Here is a 19447-nt window from a genome sequence, read left to right on the forward strand (position 1 = left end):
CCCAGGTCTCCCAGGAATGGAAAAGGCGGTGGGACAAGTGCACTGCATGGGGGTTGGCAATAATAAATCTGTATGAACAATTTTTTCAAATAAATTGTTGTGTGAGCATTAGTGCGAGTCTGAAATAAACCTGGCAGGTGAAATACCTACAGAGTTAAAAAGAGTGTAATAATTTCAGTTCGAAAAAACAGTAACACTTTCTTACAAGAGCATTATTTTTAACCTAATTCTACAACATATATCTTGTGTGTGAAAGTAACTGGCTGTAAATGCTGTTGATCTCACAATATGTTTTTCTTAATATATACATCTACATATATACTCTGCTAGCCAGCAAGCAGTGTGTGTCAGAGGGCACAATTTGCACCAAAGTCATATCCCCCCCCCCCAAATCCTCCCATCAGTTCCACTCACCGATTGCGTGAGGGAAAAACAACTCTCTGAACGCCTCAGTACGAGCTCTAATTTCTCTTATCTTTGAATGGTGATTTGAAAGTTGGTCTTAATAATATATGCTCTACATCCTCAGCAAAGATGGGATTTCAGAATTTAGTGAGCAGTGCCTTCCGTTTAGTGCGTCGTCTATCTGCAAGTGTGTCCCACTTCAAACTTTCTATGAGATTTGTAACGCTCTCACGATGGCCAAATGTACCAGTCACGAATCTTGCCGCTCTTCTTTGGACCTTCTCAATCTCTTGAATCAGACCCAACTGGTGACGGTCCCATACGGATGAACAATACTCTAAGACTGGATGAACTAACGTATGGTAAGCAATTTCCTTTGTTAAAGGACTGCATTGCTTCAGGATTCTACCAATAAACTGCAATCTAGAGTTCGCCTTGCCCGTTACTTGTGTAATCTGATCATTCCATTTGAGATCATTTCGAATAGTCATGCCCAGATACTTGACGGATGTTATCGCTACCAAAGACTGGGCATTTATATTGTACTTGTACATTAATGAGGAGTTTTGCCTTTTTATTCGCAGTAGGTTACACTTACTAATATTGAGAGATAACTGCCAGTCATTACACCATGCATTTATTTGCAAATCCTCATTGATTTGTTCACAACTTTCATATGATACTACTTTCCTGTAGACTACAGCATCATCAGCAAACAGTCTAATGCCGCTCTCAATTCCATCAACCAGATTGTCTATGTAAATTGTAAAAAGCAGAGGACCTATTACACTGCCCTGGGGTACACCTGAAGTTAGGCATGTTTCTGTAGAAGTCACACCATTCAGGACAACATACTCTGTCTGTTGGAAAAAACTTTCTATCCAACCACATATGTCATCGGATAGACCGTAAGTGCGCACTTTTTGGAGCAAGCGATAGTGCGGAACTGAGTCAAACGCCTTTCGAAAGTCGAGAAATATGGCATCAACCTGGGAGCCGGTATCTAGAGCCTGTTGTATGTCATGCACAAAGAGGGCCAGCTGTGTCTCGCATGACTGCTGTTTCCTAAAACCACACTGGTTTCTGCAGATGAGCTTCTCAGACTCTAGAAAGGTCATTATGTCTGAATACAAAATATGTTCCACGATTCTACAGCAAATTGATGTTGGTGAAATTGGCCAGTAATTATTTCCGTCCCATTTTCTACCCTTTTTATAGATTGCTATGACCTGGACCTTGTTCCAGTCCCGTGGAACTTTCGTCTGTTCCAATGATCTCTGATAGATGACGGATAAGAATGGTGCTATATTTGTAGCATAGTTAACATATAATCTTACGGGGATACCGTCTGGGGCAGATGCCTTCCAGGCGTCTAAGGATCTCAACTGTTTTACAATCCCAGATGCACTAAACAATATGTCAGCCATCCTTGCAGTTGTTCAATAAATGAAAAGTATTAAATCTTCTTAATTGCTTGAACATTGCCACCACCACCACCATCTGTGTCCTCTTATATGATCTAGAAACTAAGCAGCAATCAACTGTTGGCGTCTTCAAAGATGAACCGAAGCCAACAAAAATGATTTGTTGGTGAAATACTTCCAAGAAAATGAAGGCTTGTTTTTTCTGTTACACTGCTGTAGGGGGTCAGAGAAGAGGTGACACTGAATGGTATCGATAAATTCGGCAAAGCCGACCAAACATTTTGCATCGTTCTTCACATAATGACGACAACTTTTTCGGAGCAAATCACTGAAGCATCGGTTGACACAAAGTAAAACTACAGAATCAATGTCTCATTTCTGTCTTTATTTTAATTTCCTGGCCACTCTTTATGTCCCATTTTTGTGAGATAGCAAATGCATCAGCAACGATTTTAATTGCCTGAAGAAGCTGTTGAACTCCTTAAAAGACAATTTTTTCAAGGTACTAACAACCAAGATAAAAAATGTTTGCAGAATTTGTTTGCACACGTGCAAGAGTATGTAAATGTCAAGGATAGATATTTTTTCAAACACTAGAATGAGTTATGAAATAATTTTTTCATTCAGTTGTTTACATTCCAAAAACTCTTTATATGCTAAGGTAACTTAGCATATAATCTTCCTCGAAGGTTGTTCGATAGTTATTTATTGTTTTTTGAGCAGTAGAAAGTGTACGTTGGAATATCGACAATATTAAAAAAAAGAGTAGATTGCTGTTCACTGTTACACATACGAGCTTTCAGCCAAAGCCTTCACATCTCGTGCACACAACAGTTACGACTGGCTGCTCCTGCCGGAGATAGTTTTCACGTGTAAGTGAGGCGTGCATGTCTGTAGAACGCTTTGCCCGAAAGGTCATTTTTGTAGCAGTCTTTTCGTCATGCCTGTCTTTAACTCAGTGTCAGTAGCAATCTATACTTTTCATAATATTGTTAATTACACTGGGGTGACAAAAGTCACGGGATATTTCCTAATATACACTCCTGGAAATTGAAATAAGAACACCGTGAATTCATTGTCCCAGGAAGGGGAAACTTTATTGACACATTCCTGGGGTCAGATACATCACATGATCACACTGACAGAACCACAGGCACATAGACACAGGCAACAGAGCATGCACAATGTCGGCACTAGTACAGTGTATACCCACCTTTCGCAGCAATGCAGGCTGCTATTCTCCCATGGAGACGATCGTAGAGATGCTGGATGTAGTCCTGTGGAACGGCTTGCCATGCCATTTCCACCTAGCGCCTCAGTTGGACCAGCGTTCGTGCTGGACGTGCAGACCGCGTGAGACGACGCTTCATCCAGTCCCAAACATTCTCAATGGGGGACAGATCCGGAGATCTTGCTGGCCAGGGTAGTTGACTTACACCTTCTAGAGCACGTTGGGTGGCACGGGATACATGCGGACGTGCATTGTCCTGTTGGAACAGCAAGTTCCCTTGCCGGTGTAGGAATGGTAGAACGATGGGTTCGATGACGGTTTGGATGTACCGTGCACTATTCAGTGTCCCCTCGACGATCACCAGTGGTGTACGGCCAGTGTAGGAGATCACTCCCCACACCATGATGCCGGGTGTTGGCCCTGTGTGCCTCGGTCGTATGCAGTCCTGATTGTGGCGCTCACCTGCACGGCGCCAAACACGCATACGACCATCATTGGCACCAAGGCAGAAGCGACTCTCATCGCTGAAGACGACACGTCTCCATTCGTCCCTCCATTCACGCCTGTCGCGACACCACTGGAGGCGGGCTGCACGATGTTGGGGCGTGAGCGGAAGACGGCCTAACGGTGTGCGGGACCGTAGCCCAGCTTCATGGAGACGGTTGCGAATGGTCCTCGCCGATACCCCAGGAGCAACAGTGTCCCTAATTTGCTGGGAAGTGGCGGTGCGGTCCCCTACGGCACTGCGTAGGATCCTACGGTCTTGGCGTGCATCCGTGCGTCGCTGCGGTCCGGTCCCAGGTCGACGGGCACGTGCACCTTCCGCCGACCACTGGCGACAACATCGATGTACTGTGGAGACCTCACGCCCCCACGTGTTGAGCAATTCGGCGGTACGTCCACCCGGCCTCCCGCATGCCCACTACACGCCCTCGCTCAAGGTCCGTCAACTGCACATACGGTTCACGTCCACGCTGTCGCGGCATGCTACCAGTGTTAAAGACTGCGATGGAGCTCCGTATGCCACGGCAAACTGGCTGACACTGACGGCGGCGGTGCACAAATGCTGCGCAGCTAGCGCCATTCGACGGCCAACACCGCGGTTCCTGGTGTGTCCGCTGTGCCGTGCGTGTTATCATTGCTTATACAGCCCTCTCGCAGTGTCCGGAGCAAGTATGGTGGGTCTGACATACCGGTGTCAATGTGTTCTTTTTTCCATTTCCAGGAGTGTACATTGTCTGTGATGAGAGGTGATGCCACAGTGCAGCAACTCGATGTGGCGTGGACTCGACAATTCGTCGGAAGTTCCCTGCAGAAATATTGAGCTGTGCTGCCTCCTTAGCCGTCCGTAATTGCAAAAGTGTTGCCGGTGCAGGATTTTGAGCACAAACCGACCTCTCGATTACCGTATTTACTCGAATCCAAGCCGCACATTTTTTCCGGTTTTTGTAATCCAAAAAACCGCCTGCGGCTTAGAATCGAGTGCAAAGCAAGCGGAAGTTATGAAAAATGTTGATAGGTGCCGCCACAACTAACTTCTGCCGTCGAATATATGTAGCGCTACACAAGCATGCTTTGTGGGCACAAAGATAAATACTGGCGCCAAAACCTCTGCATCAGTAAATAAATTTAAAAAAAAGGTAGAAGACGAGCTTTTTTTTTTTTCTCCGCCCCGAGTTTCGACCACTGCATTTTCATACATTATACAACGAAGTAAATACAAATTCCGTATTGTTCATCTTCGAATGTAGCAGAATTTCAATGTACTACGAAAATCCGACTGGCGAGACTGTTAGGGATGTTTGTCAATATGGCCAACTCTACGTTCCGAGTTTTTTCCTACCTGTGAGAAGAGATGGTTGCTAATAGGAACCTGATGAAATGTGAATCACATGCAGTATTCTCTTCACCATAAGAATAATACGAATATAAACATTTTGCCATGTATTCTTTCGTGTTTGTTGCTATCTCATTTAAATCATGTCTGCGTAATAAACTACGAAATTAGAGTGAGACAACAGCAAACGCGGAAGAATATACGTATCGTGTCATGTTTATATTCGTATTATTCTTATGCCTAATAGTGATACAGTCAGAAATGAAGCACGGCAACTGACTAGATTTTAAATGTAAGAGCACTAATTTCTGTGCAGAATTTGATGTACTAAAGAAGCGGCCGCAAAGATTTTCAAACGGAGGAAAATTTTCGCAAAACTCTCGTTCAGAACATGTTCTACCATACGCATGTTCTATCATACGCATTTGGTTCTTGTTGATCATTATCAAAGAAAGCAGCAGTGTAAGTAACAACAAATAGCAGTCTCTTGCCATTGTTTCGCTAATGAGACGATTCCTCTTTTTTTTTTTTTAAGCGGCGGTAGCGCGCACAAAAGCAAGTCATGCCGCGAGCGGCGACAAGCCGTAAACACGCACTATCAAAATGCGACAAACAATGCATTACACAGTACAGTAATGCATTTTCAGTTTAGAGTGACGTAAACACCTATAACAAAGAAAACGGCACTTAGATCAAAGCAAAATAAGCAATCGATTCAAACCAGACGAAGCACGTGAAAAAGGAAGGGTACCCGTATAAATACGGACGGAGCGCCTGACGCATAGCAATGGCTACCTGGTAAAGCTTAACTGCTAAGCTTACGACTCGAACCAAACTACTGTAGCTGTATCGTCTTTCATTCGACCTAAATTGTGTATCATATTACAATGGACCAACTTTGTTTCGATTTGGAGGTGCGGCCTAAAACTTTTCTCTCCCCTTGAATTTCGAGTCTCAAATTTCAGGTGCGGCTTAGATTCGGGAATTTTTTTTTCCTTTATTTCGAGTCTCATTTTTCAGGTGCGGCTTAGATTCGAGTGCGGCTTAGATTCGAGTAAATACGGTATGTCCCGTAAATGTTTGACGAGAACTGGGTCGGGGGATCTGGGTGGCCGAGTTATTTGCTCGAATTGTCCAGAATGTTGTCGAAACCAGTCGCGAACAACTGGGGCCCGGTGGCACGGTGCACTGTCGTCGACAAAAATTCCGTCGTTACTCGGGAACGTGAAGTCTGTGAATGGCTGGAAACGGTCTCCAAGTAGCTGAACACAAGCGAGGACCCTGTCCATTCCGTGCAAGCGTAGCTCACACCATTATGGAGCCACCACCAGCTTCCACAGAGCCTTTATGACAGCTTGAGTCCGTGGCTTTGTGGGGTCTCCCCCTCTTACCAACAGAGATCAGGATTTGTCTGATTAGACCACTGTTTTCCAGCCATCTGTGGGCCAACAGATATGGTCATTAGCTCAGAAGGGGTGCTGGAGATGTTGCCGTACTCTTAGCAAAGGCACTCGCATCAATTGGCTGCTGCGGTAGCCCATTGATGTAGAGATGGGTCGAACTCGTTCATTCCCGTGAACTACTTCATTCATTTCACTCTCTACCGTGAAGCGTTCAAATGAAGTAGTTCATTAATGAAGTACGGAAGCGTGACGAAGTTGCCCAGCTCGCCGCTCAGCTGCGGCTACACTCGCTTCGCCTCGTTCTTACAATAAAGCTTCCTAATACTTCATAATTTTACTAACAGATGGCCGAACTATGCCGCGTCTGAGTTAACTTGAGTAGAGCACGGTCGAAGGGGACAAAGGAAAGATAAACAGAGAAGTCTGTCACATATAAAGAAGGTATTACATTTAATCTTGCTCGACATTTTCTCATGAAACGCCCAAAAAAGTCTTTACCTGCCAAATGAAACATTATTTGTTGTATTCATGGACTGAAAACTAGGGCTAGCAACGAAATGCAGTCCAATTTTATGTTCCTTCTAAAATTTAATCCAAAATAGAATGAGTATGTTTACCACTGTCACGAAATCTATATACCTATGTTAAGTAATTATTCAGAAGTTTTCCTGTAGATTTTATTTTTGTTGAGAATAATAACCCTCCAAATTCAAAACGTAAACTGTCACCTGTAGTCATTGGTACGATTTCAGGTAAAATCCCTCTTTCATTGTTATTAACAAACCTTTTATTTTCATGTTGGCTGTGCGTGCTCACACAGCCAGCCTCTTCGTTTGTGTCTTTAATATTCATTTGTCTGCAAGTGCTGCCAACGGTAGGCTACCCGTAGATGCGAAGTTTAACTGCACAAATAGTAATGGGTAATGATGTCAGCACTGCAGGAAGCAGCTGACACTGCCTTCCCCTCGCCCCTCAACTCCTCAACCCCCCGTAAACGTATCGTTCCCCACAAACACCGCGCGATTCTTCGACAGACAGTAGAGGGAGGACTGAAGTGAAGGGAGGATGAGTGACGTAGCGCCGATGTAGTGAGAGAGGGAGAGGGGAAGAGAGTGAGTGAACTAGAAAAAAGTGTGGAGTGTGCTATCTCTGAAGAGTTTGAAGTACCAGTTCATTGAAATTGAGTGGTTAGTTCACACTTCACTGGAGTAAAGCGTTCATTTGAACGACTCATTCACGAGATCCCCATCACTACAGTAATGTCAAATTTCTGTGCACTGTTCTAACAGATACAGTTGTTGTATACCTGGCATTGAATTCTGCAGTTATTTGACAGCTAAGCCGCTGCTCTTGGTTGTTAAGTGAAGACCGTCTGCCACTACATTGTCTGTGGTGAGAGGTGATGCCTGAAACTTGGTATTCTCGGTGCACTCTCGACACTGTGGATGTCGGAATGTCGAGTTCTCTAATGATTTCCGAAATGGAATGTCCCGTGCATTTAGCTCCGACTGCCGTTGCGCATTCAAAATCTGTCGGTTCCCGTCCCGTGGCTATAATCGCATCACGAACGTTTTCACATGTCACTTGAGTACAAATGACAGCTCCGCAAATGCACTGTCCTTTTATTCCTTGTTTTTGTGATACTACCACATTCTGTATATGTGCGTTTTGCTATCCCAAGTTTTTTATCACACCAGTGTAATTGTTTAGTACATTTAAATTAGAGATTTTGCTTATATCGCTTTGTTTAGACCACGTGTTTAAAAATAGTCTCGTTAATCCAGTATGTCTGGTAATCCGGCATTGGCTGATCCTCGACCGTGCTGGATTATCGAGGTCCTACTTTAGAATGATTATTACCAAAAACTATTTTTAAATATTTTTGCAAAAATCTGACAAGTATTGTCATTATACACGTATGCAGTATAAGAGAACGCATCTCCTGTCGCAGGGCAGAACAAGGCTCGGCCGTGCCCGTTCCGGGTGGACCGCGCGTCGTGCCTCTGCTCGAGCCTGATCGACAGCCCGACGGACTCGGAGGCGGTGGCGAAGTTTGCCGCGGGGAGGCCGGACGACCAGAAGCGGCTGTTTGAGTGCCGCGGGGAGGCCACCTGCACCTACCTGCACGACGTCCAGAGCTACCTGGAAACCAAGCAGCCGGACATCGCGGAGGAGTGCCCCGTCTTCCGCACCCGCGGTCACTGCCCCTGGGGTCTGTCGTGCCGGTGAGTGATTCGCTGCAGCACTGAAACTTTTCCTTACCCTCTTGTGCTGGTGCATCTGTAAGGGACAACAAAATGAAAACCAAACACCTACCACAACCGGACCCTGGAATGGATCCATTCAAAAGTAAGTACGACACGCATTAAGACATTTATCCCGTGGCGAGACGAGACTATCGATTCCTGTTTCGTAAACCGTGCTCACCTGCTGACGGATCCACAGTTGCACTCACTATCGCAATTCATTGTCCAACTGAAACTGACATTCACAAACAGTCAAACCCTGCTTTTACACTTTACAAGGGACTTCAAAATAATGGTGTAAAATGCGGGAAAATGTAAAATTCGGGAAATAACGTTTTATGCTGTAAAAGTTACATATAGGATACCCCCTTGCATATTATGTATGCTATATGTACGTAACAGGAATTAAAAGACTTGTTAGGGACTTGTTTATTATCTAATGAAGGTTTGCTATCTAATAAAAACCACTGATAACTGTCTGGGAAGTAGGAACGTCTGATTCAGTTTCACATATCGTAATCGATGTTTTTCAAAGCCAGCAACTATCATTCATTATTTAAATAATGAAATACTGCACTAGTTACGTATTTTTTCATGGTTAGCACGACACGATTGGAGAAATTTTTCTTGTTGTCAAGGGCAAATATGTACATAAGTATTTTTTTGCAGTGTTCGAATGTGTGTTGTTCTGTGTCTCATGCACTGTAGTCATCTTTTTCAGGTATCAAGTAATGTGCCTCCTCAGTTATGTAGAAAACCACACACACATGCAAACTATCACTCACATTATTTGTTTGTGTAACATAAAAAAAAAAACGTAAATACTGCACTTGACAATGAGAATACATTCTCGAAACACATTTTGCTCAGCATGAATAAAATACGTAACCCGCATTGTGTTTAAACTAAAAGAAAAGAAAAGAAAAATTATAAATTCAATAAATGCAATAATAAATCTTTGTTTGGTTGTGTAAGAAGATGTACAGTGTGCTGGTGGCTTTAATGAAGGTTGGGAAAAAGACAAGATTCATTACATTTTTTTTCAAATTTGTGAATAGTTTTTTGTGTTTTGTTCAAAAGTATATAAATATGTCTTACCTGGTTACTACAGCGATGCCTTCAGTTTGACCAAGGTGCGTGGTTCTCCTTTGTCTTAGTTGGTTGAATAATTCTTCAAATTATTTTTGAGGTCTACTCAATTATTTGTTTTGGTTTTTGCAACACAAGGGAAGGGTACCATAGGATTTGCAGCATAACCATTTCTTCCAGTGTGGTGTCATCTTTTTCACCTGTCTGTGATGGTTGTTCTCTTGGACTTCATCTCAAAATCTGTAATAGTCACCTTAAAATCTGGAATTTATGTCTTTGCTGCACCACATTTTTGTGTAATTTTTGTGTATAACTTTCCTTGCTAATTTTGAATTAACAGATAGTATATTCTCTTCGTCATTACATGCCTGTATCACATTAAATGGCTGCCTTCATTTCTTCACTATACAGGACAGAGTTACAGTAATATTTTCAGGGTTTATTTTCTGTGTCTTCCACCATGCATCTGCTGTTAATATAACTGTTCTTTGAAAGTCTGCCCATCTACAAGGTAATGTGGTGATCCAAAGAATACATATTTCCACGTCAGAGCAGCTATTTCCTGTTACGAAGCTGCTGTGATTGATGTCTTGTGCTGAAAATGCACGTATCCCTTCAATACAGCTCACTGAGGGCAAAATAAAAATGAAACATTTGTCCATGTTTTATAGGCAATATGCTATTTTATGTTACCATTTTCTTATTACATGAATAACTTTTGGTTGTACCAAGCAGTGGAAACTCCAGGTGGGGACAATAACAATGTTATGAAAAGGACAAATTGCTGCTCACCATATCATTTCATCTCCTTTTCACCACAAAGATGCTTCTGTCACTTTTGTGTCATTGGATAGAAAGACCTGCAACAGGTGACCATATAACTGTAGACGGCGTCTCCTGGCCAATAACCCCATATGATCATTTTATCATTAGACAAACTAAAAATTAGCATTAATAAATTTTATTATAGAAATGGAAGAGGTCATAGGTGAAGGGGAGATGGGAGTCATGACACTCTGAGAAGAATTTGACAGAGCACTGAAAGACTAAGTGGAAACAAGGTCCTGTGAGTATACAACATTCTGTTAGACCTACTGATAGCCTTGGGAGCCTATGACAGAACTCTCCCATCAGGAGTGCAAGATATGTTAGACAGGTGAAGTATCTCAGACTCAAGAAGTATGCAGTAATTCCAGGTATAAAAATAATGAAATAAAATACAAGTGCTGGAAGGATGTAAATTATTGAACTATGAGTTTAATGAGACGTGGTTGCAAAATGCTAACATAAGAATTGAGAAACTGCTAGAAGCAGAACTCGGGGAAGATCAGTTTGGATTTCAGAGAAATGTAGAAACTCACAAACAAATACTGATCCTACGACTTATCTTAGAAGATAGGTTAAGGAAAGGCAAACCTACATTTATAGAATTTGTAGACTTGGAGGTAGCTTTTGACAGTTTTACTGGAATACTCTCTTTGAAGGTCTTCAAATAGTAGGGGTAAAATACAGGGAACAAAAGGTTATTAACAACTTGCACAGAAACCAGACGGCAGTAATAAAGAGTTGAAGGGCATGAATGGGAAGCTGTGGTTGAGAAGGGAGTGAGACAAGGTTGTAGCCTATCCCTAATGTTGTTCAGTCTGTACATTGCACAAGCAGTAAAGGAAACCAAAGAAAAATTTGGAATAGGGATTAAAGTTCAGGGAGAAGAAATAAAACCTTTGATGTTTTCTTATGACATTTAACTCTGTCTGAAACAGTGAAGGACTTGGAAGAACAGTTGAATGGAATGGACAGTGTCATGAAAGGAGGATGTAAGATGAACATCAACAAAAGTAAAACAAGGATAATAGAATGTAGTTGAAATAAATCAGGTGATGGCAGAGGGAATTAAATCAGGAAACAAGACACTTAAAATAGTAGATGACTTTTGCTTTTGGGTAGTAAAATCAGTGATTATGGCTGAAGTAGACAGGATATAATATGTAAACTAACAGTGGCAAATAAACATTCCTTAAGGAGAGAAATTTGTTAACATCAAATATAGATTTAAGTGCTCGGAAGGCTTTTCTGAAAATATTTGTATGGAATGTAGCCATGTACAGAAGTGTAACATGGACGATAAACAGTGTAGACGAGAAGAAAACAGAAGCTTCGAAATGTGGTGTTACAGAAGAATGCTGAGGGTAGGTGGATAAATTACGTAAATAATCACGAGGTACTGAATAGAACGGGGAGAAAAGAAATTTGTGGCATAACTTGACTAAAAGAATGAATCGGTTGACAAGACACAATCTGAGACATCAAGTGATCACCAGTTAGGGGGGGACACAGGAGATGAATACTATAAGAGATTCAGAAGGAAGTAAGTTGCAGGAGTTATTCGGAGATGAAGAGCTTGGGGGTATCGTGAAGAGCTGCATCACACAAGTCTTTGGACTAAAGACAACAGCAAAAGATTGTATTTATTCCAAATAATATTAGTACTATTTATGTTTTATTCAGGTTTTGGTGTTCATTTTCCCCATTATTTATTGTTTGTTAAAACTGTGCCAGACAGTCATTCCAACCAGGAACATTGCTTTTGATGTGGAATGTTCTTACTGACTGAGTTATCCAGACACAACTCAGATTTAATGTGCAGAGAAGTTTCAAAGCGGTGTACGCCCAGATCCGAGGTGAGGATTCATTCTGGATCCTCCTCACGTGCTCGTTAAACTCGGACAACATTTAAAGACAATGCCACGTTGTATTAGGGTGCACTGTTATGTTCTGTTCCCTGCAACAAGCATTCGTAACTTCCAGTCTGTGCAAGTTTCGATCTCATATTGTAACTTCAGTCTGTCTTAACTTCACAAGCTGAAACTGTTTGTACATGTGTATAACATGACAAAGAAGATGTACTGTGTGTGGAGCTCTTACCGAGATCTTCTGGAAACCATCAAATACTTTATCGTCTTGCATGAAGACTTTACAGTCTGGCTGTCTAAAAATCGCCTTTGTAGATTTCAAGATTTCTGAGTGCCCTTAAGTACGGGTCATTTCAGTCGGAGCACTAATAAGTGAATGGATCGCATGTAAGTTGAATAATCGGAAAGTCACTAGTTTTGGTATTGCTAGTGAAAGGAATTGGGTGGCAAAACGTAAATTCTAGGTATGGGTTATTTTATTGTTCAGAAGATCAGCCATTCTTTTCTTCAGAATGATTTTGGCAAAATGAGAAAATGGAAAACCCAGAATGGAATAATGACAATATTATCAAAAGGAGACTGTCACAAATAATAGCTTTTGGCCAGTAAGGCCTTCGTCAGAATTAGACAGCAAACATGCATCCACACACACACACACACACACACACACACACACACACACACACACACACACACACACACACACACACACACACACACAACTTGCTGGCCAAAAGCTATTATTAGTGACAACCTTTTCTTGTGCCTATCTGCAACTCAGCATCTCTGCTATATGGTGAGTGGCAATTTTCCCTTTCATAACATTGTTACAGTCCATTCTGGATTTTCCATTGTTTGATTACCAAAAGGGGAGATTACTGTTGACCATAGGGTGGAGGTGTTGGGTCACATGTAGACAAAACAAAAAGACTATCAAACATGTAAGCTTCCAGTTGAAAGACGTTCTGAATTAGATGGCGTGCACACACACATTTGTGCAAATGCAACTTGTACACACATGACTACTGCCTCTGGGTGCCGAGGCCAGAGGCCTTTAGGCATAAAGTTTGCCTGTTCGTATTCTTTTTGTTGTGCCTGTCTGTGACTGAGCACCCTTACTATGTAATGAGTAGCAACTACCCTTCCCGTAGTATTACCATTATTCCATCCTGAATTTTCCACTGTTTTATTTTCTTTCTGTATTTTATTTCAAATTGCATGAAAATACCAGAGTTCACAATAAATGACGAGGACATGCTGAAAAGGAATGCCTCCGAATTTTTTGTGTGAAAATTCTGAAAGCTTTTTAAATAAAAAGAACTTTATCAACATTCTACACCTTCATGCTTCATGTCCACATATCTATTTCTCAGTATAGTCACCCTGATGATGAACACATACCTTCCAGCAGAAGGCCAGTGTGTTGATACCGTCACTGTAGAATGTTTGACTTTTCACGATGGAGCCACAACCGCACCTCTGCTTGCACCGATTCATCACTGTCAAAGTGAAGGCCTCAAAAGAGTTGTTTAAGTTTTGGACTCAGATGAATATCGGATGGGGCCAAGTCGAGACTGTACGGAGGGTGATTGATGACGGTGAACCCGAGGTGTCAGGGTGTTGCAGATGTGACGGCACTCGTGCACGGTCTGACATTTTCATGGTGAAGTAGAGGGTGCTCTGCGCATGGAAGGCTAGAAATTTGATTCCAGCACACGTTTCTCACACACTGACATTGTTAAGCTGCACACCGCTGTGTTATACACTACACTTTGGAACCCTTTAGCGGTAGAGCTTTGCAACTTGTCAGCAAAGTTAGGAAGTCTACTAAGTAATATGCGTGACATGTAAGACCTCAGCCGATATTGAGGACAGAATTCAGAGACATTACTTCTCAGCACTCCCTTGGAAGAATTTGGTTAAAAACAGAATATAAAATATAAATGTGATGACATTGTGCATGAACACATACTTAAACAACTGTGGGAGCCTGTGAAGTTCTCTTAATGACATTTGTTTTGTTGACGTATGTACGAATAATTATTTCGAATTTTCCACTGGAATTGTGTTACAGTTAAAGATTAGAGATGCAGATATGTCATAACCGACAGTGCTGTGTTCTGTGCATACAGAATGCTCAAAAACTATTTATGTATTTTTGACATAGCAGAAGGTTTGAAATTGATCACACTCCTTCTAAAGATGTCCCCATGAAATATTATATGCAATTATGACACAAAACTAAGTAAATGATAAAGCTTGGATAATTTTCACATCTTCACTCACTGGAATTTTAAACTGTGTATCGCATAAAATGATTGAAAATGAGACAAAATGGTCTCCCTTGTATAATCGTATGGTAAAAGGAACGAAGTTTGCAGTAAAAAAATTGAACTGTATTCTTGATCAAAGTTACAGAAATTGCACCTTATATTCCCCCCAGGAGCTCAGCACTCATTCACCGAGTATGGGCTTTTATGACAATACAAAACAGTTTTTTTTATATACAAATAAGAGGGTTATTTTTATACAATGAGAGGATTTCCCAGAAAGTAATGCAGCACTCGCCCCCCACCGTCTCCAGCCAATAACAATGGTACGAATGCAAAACTTGCGGTACGCATTATTTGATGTTTCCAGAGTGCACGCACAAATTTTCTGTTTCCTCCGACAGGTGACTTAGCTGCAGTAACATTTCAAAATGGCGTCTCTAAGTGACGGGAGTTACAATCGGCACCTAATTTCTCACTGCGAAGAAAGACTGTCAGGAAGAGTCACGAAGTTCTGCGTGCAGTTTACAGAGCATCTGCAGTCGACAGATATATGGTCAGTCACTGGGCAAAGAGGGTGAGGGCTTTACAAGAAGGCGGTTTGGCAGAGCTCCAAGATTTGCAGCATTGAGGGAGGGCACCCACAGCTGCCACACTTCACGAGTTGCAGCTCACCGAAGTGCTCGTTCACGAGGATCGATGTGGAACAACTCGGCAGTTTGCGCCGAAGCTACCGATTGCCGAGGGAGTGTGGATGCAGTCGGTAACCCAGGTGACTGTTTTATACGATACGATAATGCTCGACCTCACACGAGTTTCAGGACTTTGGAACACGTAACTAAATGGGGTTAGACTGTGTTAGCCCATCTACTTACAGCCCTGACCTACCTCCCTCAGACTTCCACTTGTTTGGGCCACTAAAAGATGCCATTCATGGAAGACATTTTGAAGATGACGAAGGGACAGTTCGCACACTGTGAAGAAATGGCTTCATGACCAGGAGGAGGAGTGGTATTGTCAGGGCATACACACCCTTGTCTTGCTACAGGAAGTTAAATGGAAAAACAGGGAGCACAGAAGAAACGTCATACTTTTTTGTGTGTACTTTTCATCGTGTTCAATAAATATTTGTCGAACAAAAATGTGGTGCGTTACTTTCTGGACAACTCCCAATCTTCGTATTATTCCCCCCTCCCCCCCCCCCTCCCCCCTCTGACTTGCTGCCCTTCTCCCATCACTCAGCAGCAATTTGAATTAATATTTTTCCTTGCTCATATTTGAAATTAAACAGTGGGAACTCCAGGTTGATTACCAAACAGCTATCCACCCGGATGAACGGCCACAGTCAGACTGTGGCCGAGAGCAAAGTAGACTATCCTGTGGCAAAACATACAGCTGTACGTAACGTGCTCGATTTCAGTGGCTGCGTCACAACCCGGGCCATCTGAATCCCCCCCTCCGACACCAGCTTTCTGGACCCTGCAGATGGGAGTTATCGTTAAAATGCATTCTCCACTCCCCTAATTATCCCGGCCTCAGCCTACAGTAACCTATTGCTCCACAGCCTCCACCCATTAGTTTCTGCCCGCTCTGTTGTGCCACCTTCTCCCTATTCTCGTCCCCTCCTGCTCTTTGTGTATGCCCTCTGCCAACGCACTCTCCCCAGTCTTTCCCATTCACTACTCCTCCCCTTTCCTGCCTGTCACCTCACTATCTCCCAATCTCCTGACTCTGCATCTGCTGGATTCTGGTCCCTGCACACTCCACCAGACACCACTCTTCTCTCCCCCCCACCCATACTCTACTATCCCTTCCCCTTCTCCACCCCCTCCAGATTGCTGCTTCATTTCTACATGACAATTGCATTGCAGTCCGAGCTGCCGGAGATGATGATCTTGTGTCATGTGGTGTGTGTGTGTGAAGAAAGCTACGTATTTACCTAAATATGAGATGACCCTGAATATAAGAGAAACCCCTTTTCTTAAGAGGCTCCTCGAGAAAAATTCATTTTAAGCTCATTCTGACTATGGAATGTGTGTGTGTGTGTGTGTGTGTGTGTGTGTGTGTGTGTGTGTGTGTGTGTGTGTGAAGAAAGCTACGTATTTACCTAAATATGAGATGATCCTGAATATAAGAGAAACCCCTTTTCTTAAGGGGATACGGAATCACCTATCCCCGCAATGTTAATATATGCCTACTATAGGGAACATTTTCTCACAAACTACTGGAGACAGAGAGGTAAAAATTTTACTGTATGTGCATTCATATGTTACAACAATACTGAAACAACAGTTTATTGTCAAAGTATTTTCTTACAGAGATATTGTACATTTATTTTTAAGTAAATTTTTTCCATCGCTTTTTACTAGACTATCACCCCTAAGTCTTTTGTAAATCAAGTAATTAAAAAATCGTTGTTTCAGTATGTAATAGGGACCTATGTCACTATGTCATAAAAAGTTCAGACTTCTAGGTTGACCAGTACCTGAGATAATGTTCCTAGATGAAGTAAAAAGTAAACTTACGGGAAACGGAGAAAGAAGATTAAAACATTCCTGATCCGTAGCTAATACCCCCTTCACAGTCTTCATAATCATCTTCAAGTCTTCTTTTGGCACCCCTCTGCACCTGTCTTGCTTTTTTCACTAATGTCTTGATTATATTATCAGCATGCCTTAGTCTGTGCTGATCTAAAAAGAACATAGCACGTACCGTACGGGAACCAACACACATACCCAACTTTTGAAGGACCTGGCATTTAGTTATATTTCCAAGATTGAAGGTTGCCACAGCATCATACACACCAAAATGTAGTGTATTAATTCCGACAAACACTGTTTTTGGGAGACGATGCCATATCACACTATTCAAGCACTCGTTGGGGTTCTGCGTTTTTCCGTGAAGACATTTCATCAGAAGACTTCTGTCAGCCAGATCTCTGAAAATGGGCTTTATTTCTGCCATGATGGCTGATGGTAGACTGTGGTGGTGAATGTATTTCTCTCCTGTTGTTAGTCCCCTATTGTATTTACACCAGCTGTTTTCACCTTTGGGGCACAAACCATGTTGTGGATGCTCATCCGTGGATGCGGTGTGGAAATATAAAGCCAATATAGCTCTCCTCATTTCTTCAAGATTGCCTGTATTTTGCCTGATTGCAAGGCCATAGCAGTTCTGAATGTGGTCTATTATGGAATCAGTCAATCTTCCTCTGCCATCCAAGGTTTTCCCATCATCTAGTTTTTTCCCTTTCATAACTGATTTTAACCTTCTCAGCCTGGCACCCATTCTCTTCTGCACATGTCCTATACATTCAAGTTTGCTTATATTTACACTGTTCCCATATGGTTTGCTTTCCAAAACTTCTTTGAATGCTTTAGAGTCACCATCTCCCAGATATTTGACATAGCGAACATTATACCACTGTGAAGAGCGATGAAAAATTTTCTTCACCCCAGCAACCTCCATGCCACCACTACTACCATAATAATTAGCAATACAGTCATCACTGTGTTCATTTTTCAGCCTGCCTGTGCACCTACAGTATTTAGACATTATTGCAACATCAATAACCTTGCCAGTATCAACACTAGTTGCTGTTACAACACCATTGTTGGAGGTGTGGCCCCTTTTCTGCCACGTGCCATCAAACGCCACTGTGAGGTCACGACTGCCGTCATTTTCTTCCACTGCTTCTTCCACAGCAACCTGCATTGACTTCTGTGCTACATCTTCAACTGCAGATCCTAGTACATAATTGTAAGCTTCAAACTTTGAAGGTGCACTTGGAAGATTTAGAACACCACATAGCATATCACCAGCTGCTTTGCCCTTACCAATTGCTCGCAATCCATAAACTAACCTAATATTTACACTATAAAGTTCAGTTTTCTTGTATCCATTATTTACAGTTACTGAAACCGAACTTGGAAACTTACAGCTGTATTTACAAACACTGCATATTAAATTAAACTGGGCAGCCAGGCCAACATGGGATTCTACTTTCAGAGAAACGTTTCCATGACATTTTTTGCAGCACAAACTGTTTTCAAGAGCTTCACACAATATATTCGTATCAATGAGTTCAAAAACTTCATTCCCTCTATCAAGTAAATTATATTTCTCTTCCAAATCTCTTAGTTTTTTATGAGAAGCACTGTTTTCATTTGGTGTAAGTTCGTTCGGCAAATCAGTAATAAGTGGATTCACATTTTCCAACAGTGATGATGATGAACTGCTTTGCTTTGCTAATGAATCATTATTTCTTTTCTTTTGCCAGTTCACACGCTTTTTAAATACTTTTGCTTTAGCTCTAGGCATTTTCACTGCGAAAAATGAAGCACTAAATACGAAATAACTCAACAACAACTACTTTCTTATATCACACTGTTTACAAAACAGTCCCGCCACAAAGTCAAAGAGTAACTTGAGGAAACCAGAGAGAAACATTTTCGGGCAACTAGTGTATAAATAGTCGCTGGAAACCGGGATATTTGAATTCATGTCACTTTAAAGGTACTGCCAAAAAGTTCATGGTCAGCCACGAGAGACGTGTATAACTAAAGCGCAATACCCGATCTCACAAATATATAAAAATAAAATAGTTATAATTGTAGTAGAGCTATGTATGATACGTCATTTTAAAGAGGAAACATGGCAGAATATAATACGCCAATAAAAAAAAATTCGATTTTTTAACCCAAAGTCCGATTCCGTATCCCCTTAAGAGGCTCCTTGAGAAAAATTCATTTTAAGCTCATTCTGACTATGGAATTAAAATTACAGACTGTTTTATTGACATGAAGTACCTGCCAAAAAATTAATGTTATACCTATTTTAAACTTATACC

At 41.9% G+C, this 19447-nt stretch overlaps 1 protein-coding gene across 1 annotated transcript in view; it reads left to right on the top strand.

Moving 5' to 3' along the window:
- LOC126213061 (tRNA-dihydrouridine(47) synthase [NAD(P)(+)]-like) overlaps positions 1-19447 on the top strand; it is a 213678-nt gene that overhangs the window by 65404 nt on the left and 128827 nt on the right. Inside the window, exon 3 of the mRNA XM_049940635.1 lies at positions 8252-8525. Within this exon, the coding sequence (XP_049796592.1) occupies positions 8252-8525 (274 nt within the window). The remainder of the gene's footprint in view (positions 1-8251; positions 8526-19447) is intronic.

This window comes from Schistocerca nitens, chromosome 11, assembly GCF_023898315.1.
Source record: "Schistocerca nitens isolate TAMUIC-IGC-003100 chromosome 11, iqSchNite1.1, whole genome shotgun sequence".
NCBI classification, from domain to species: Eukaryota; Metazoa; Arthropoda; class Insecta; order Orthoptera; family Acrididae; genus Schistocerca; species Schistocerca nitens.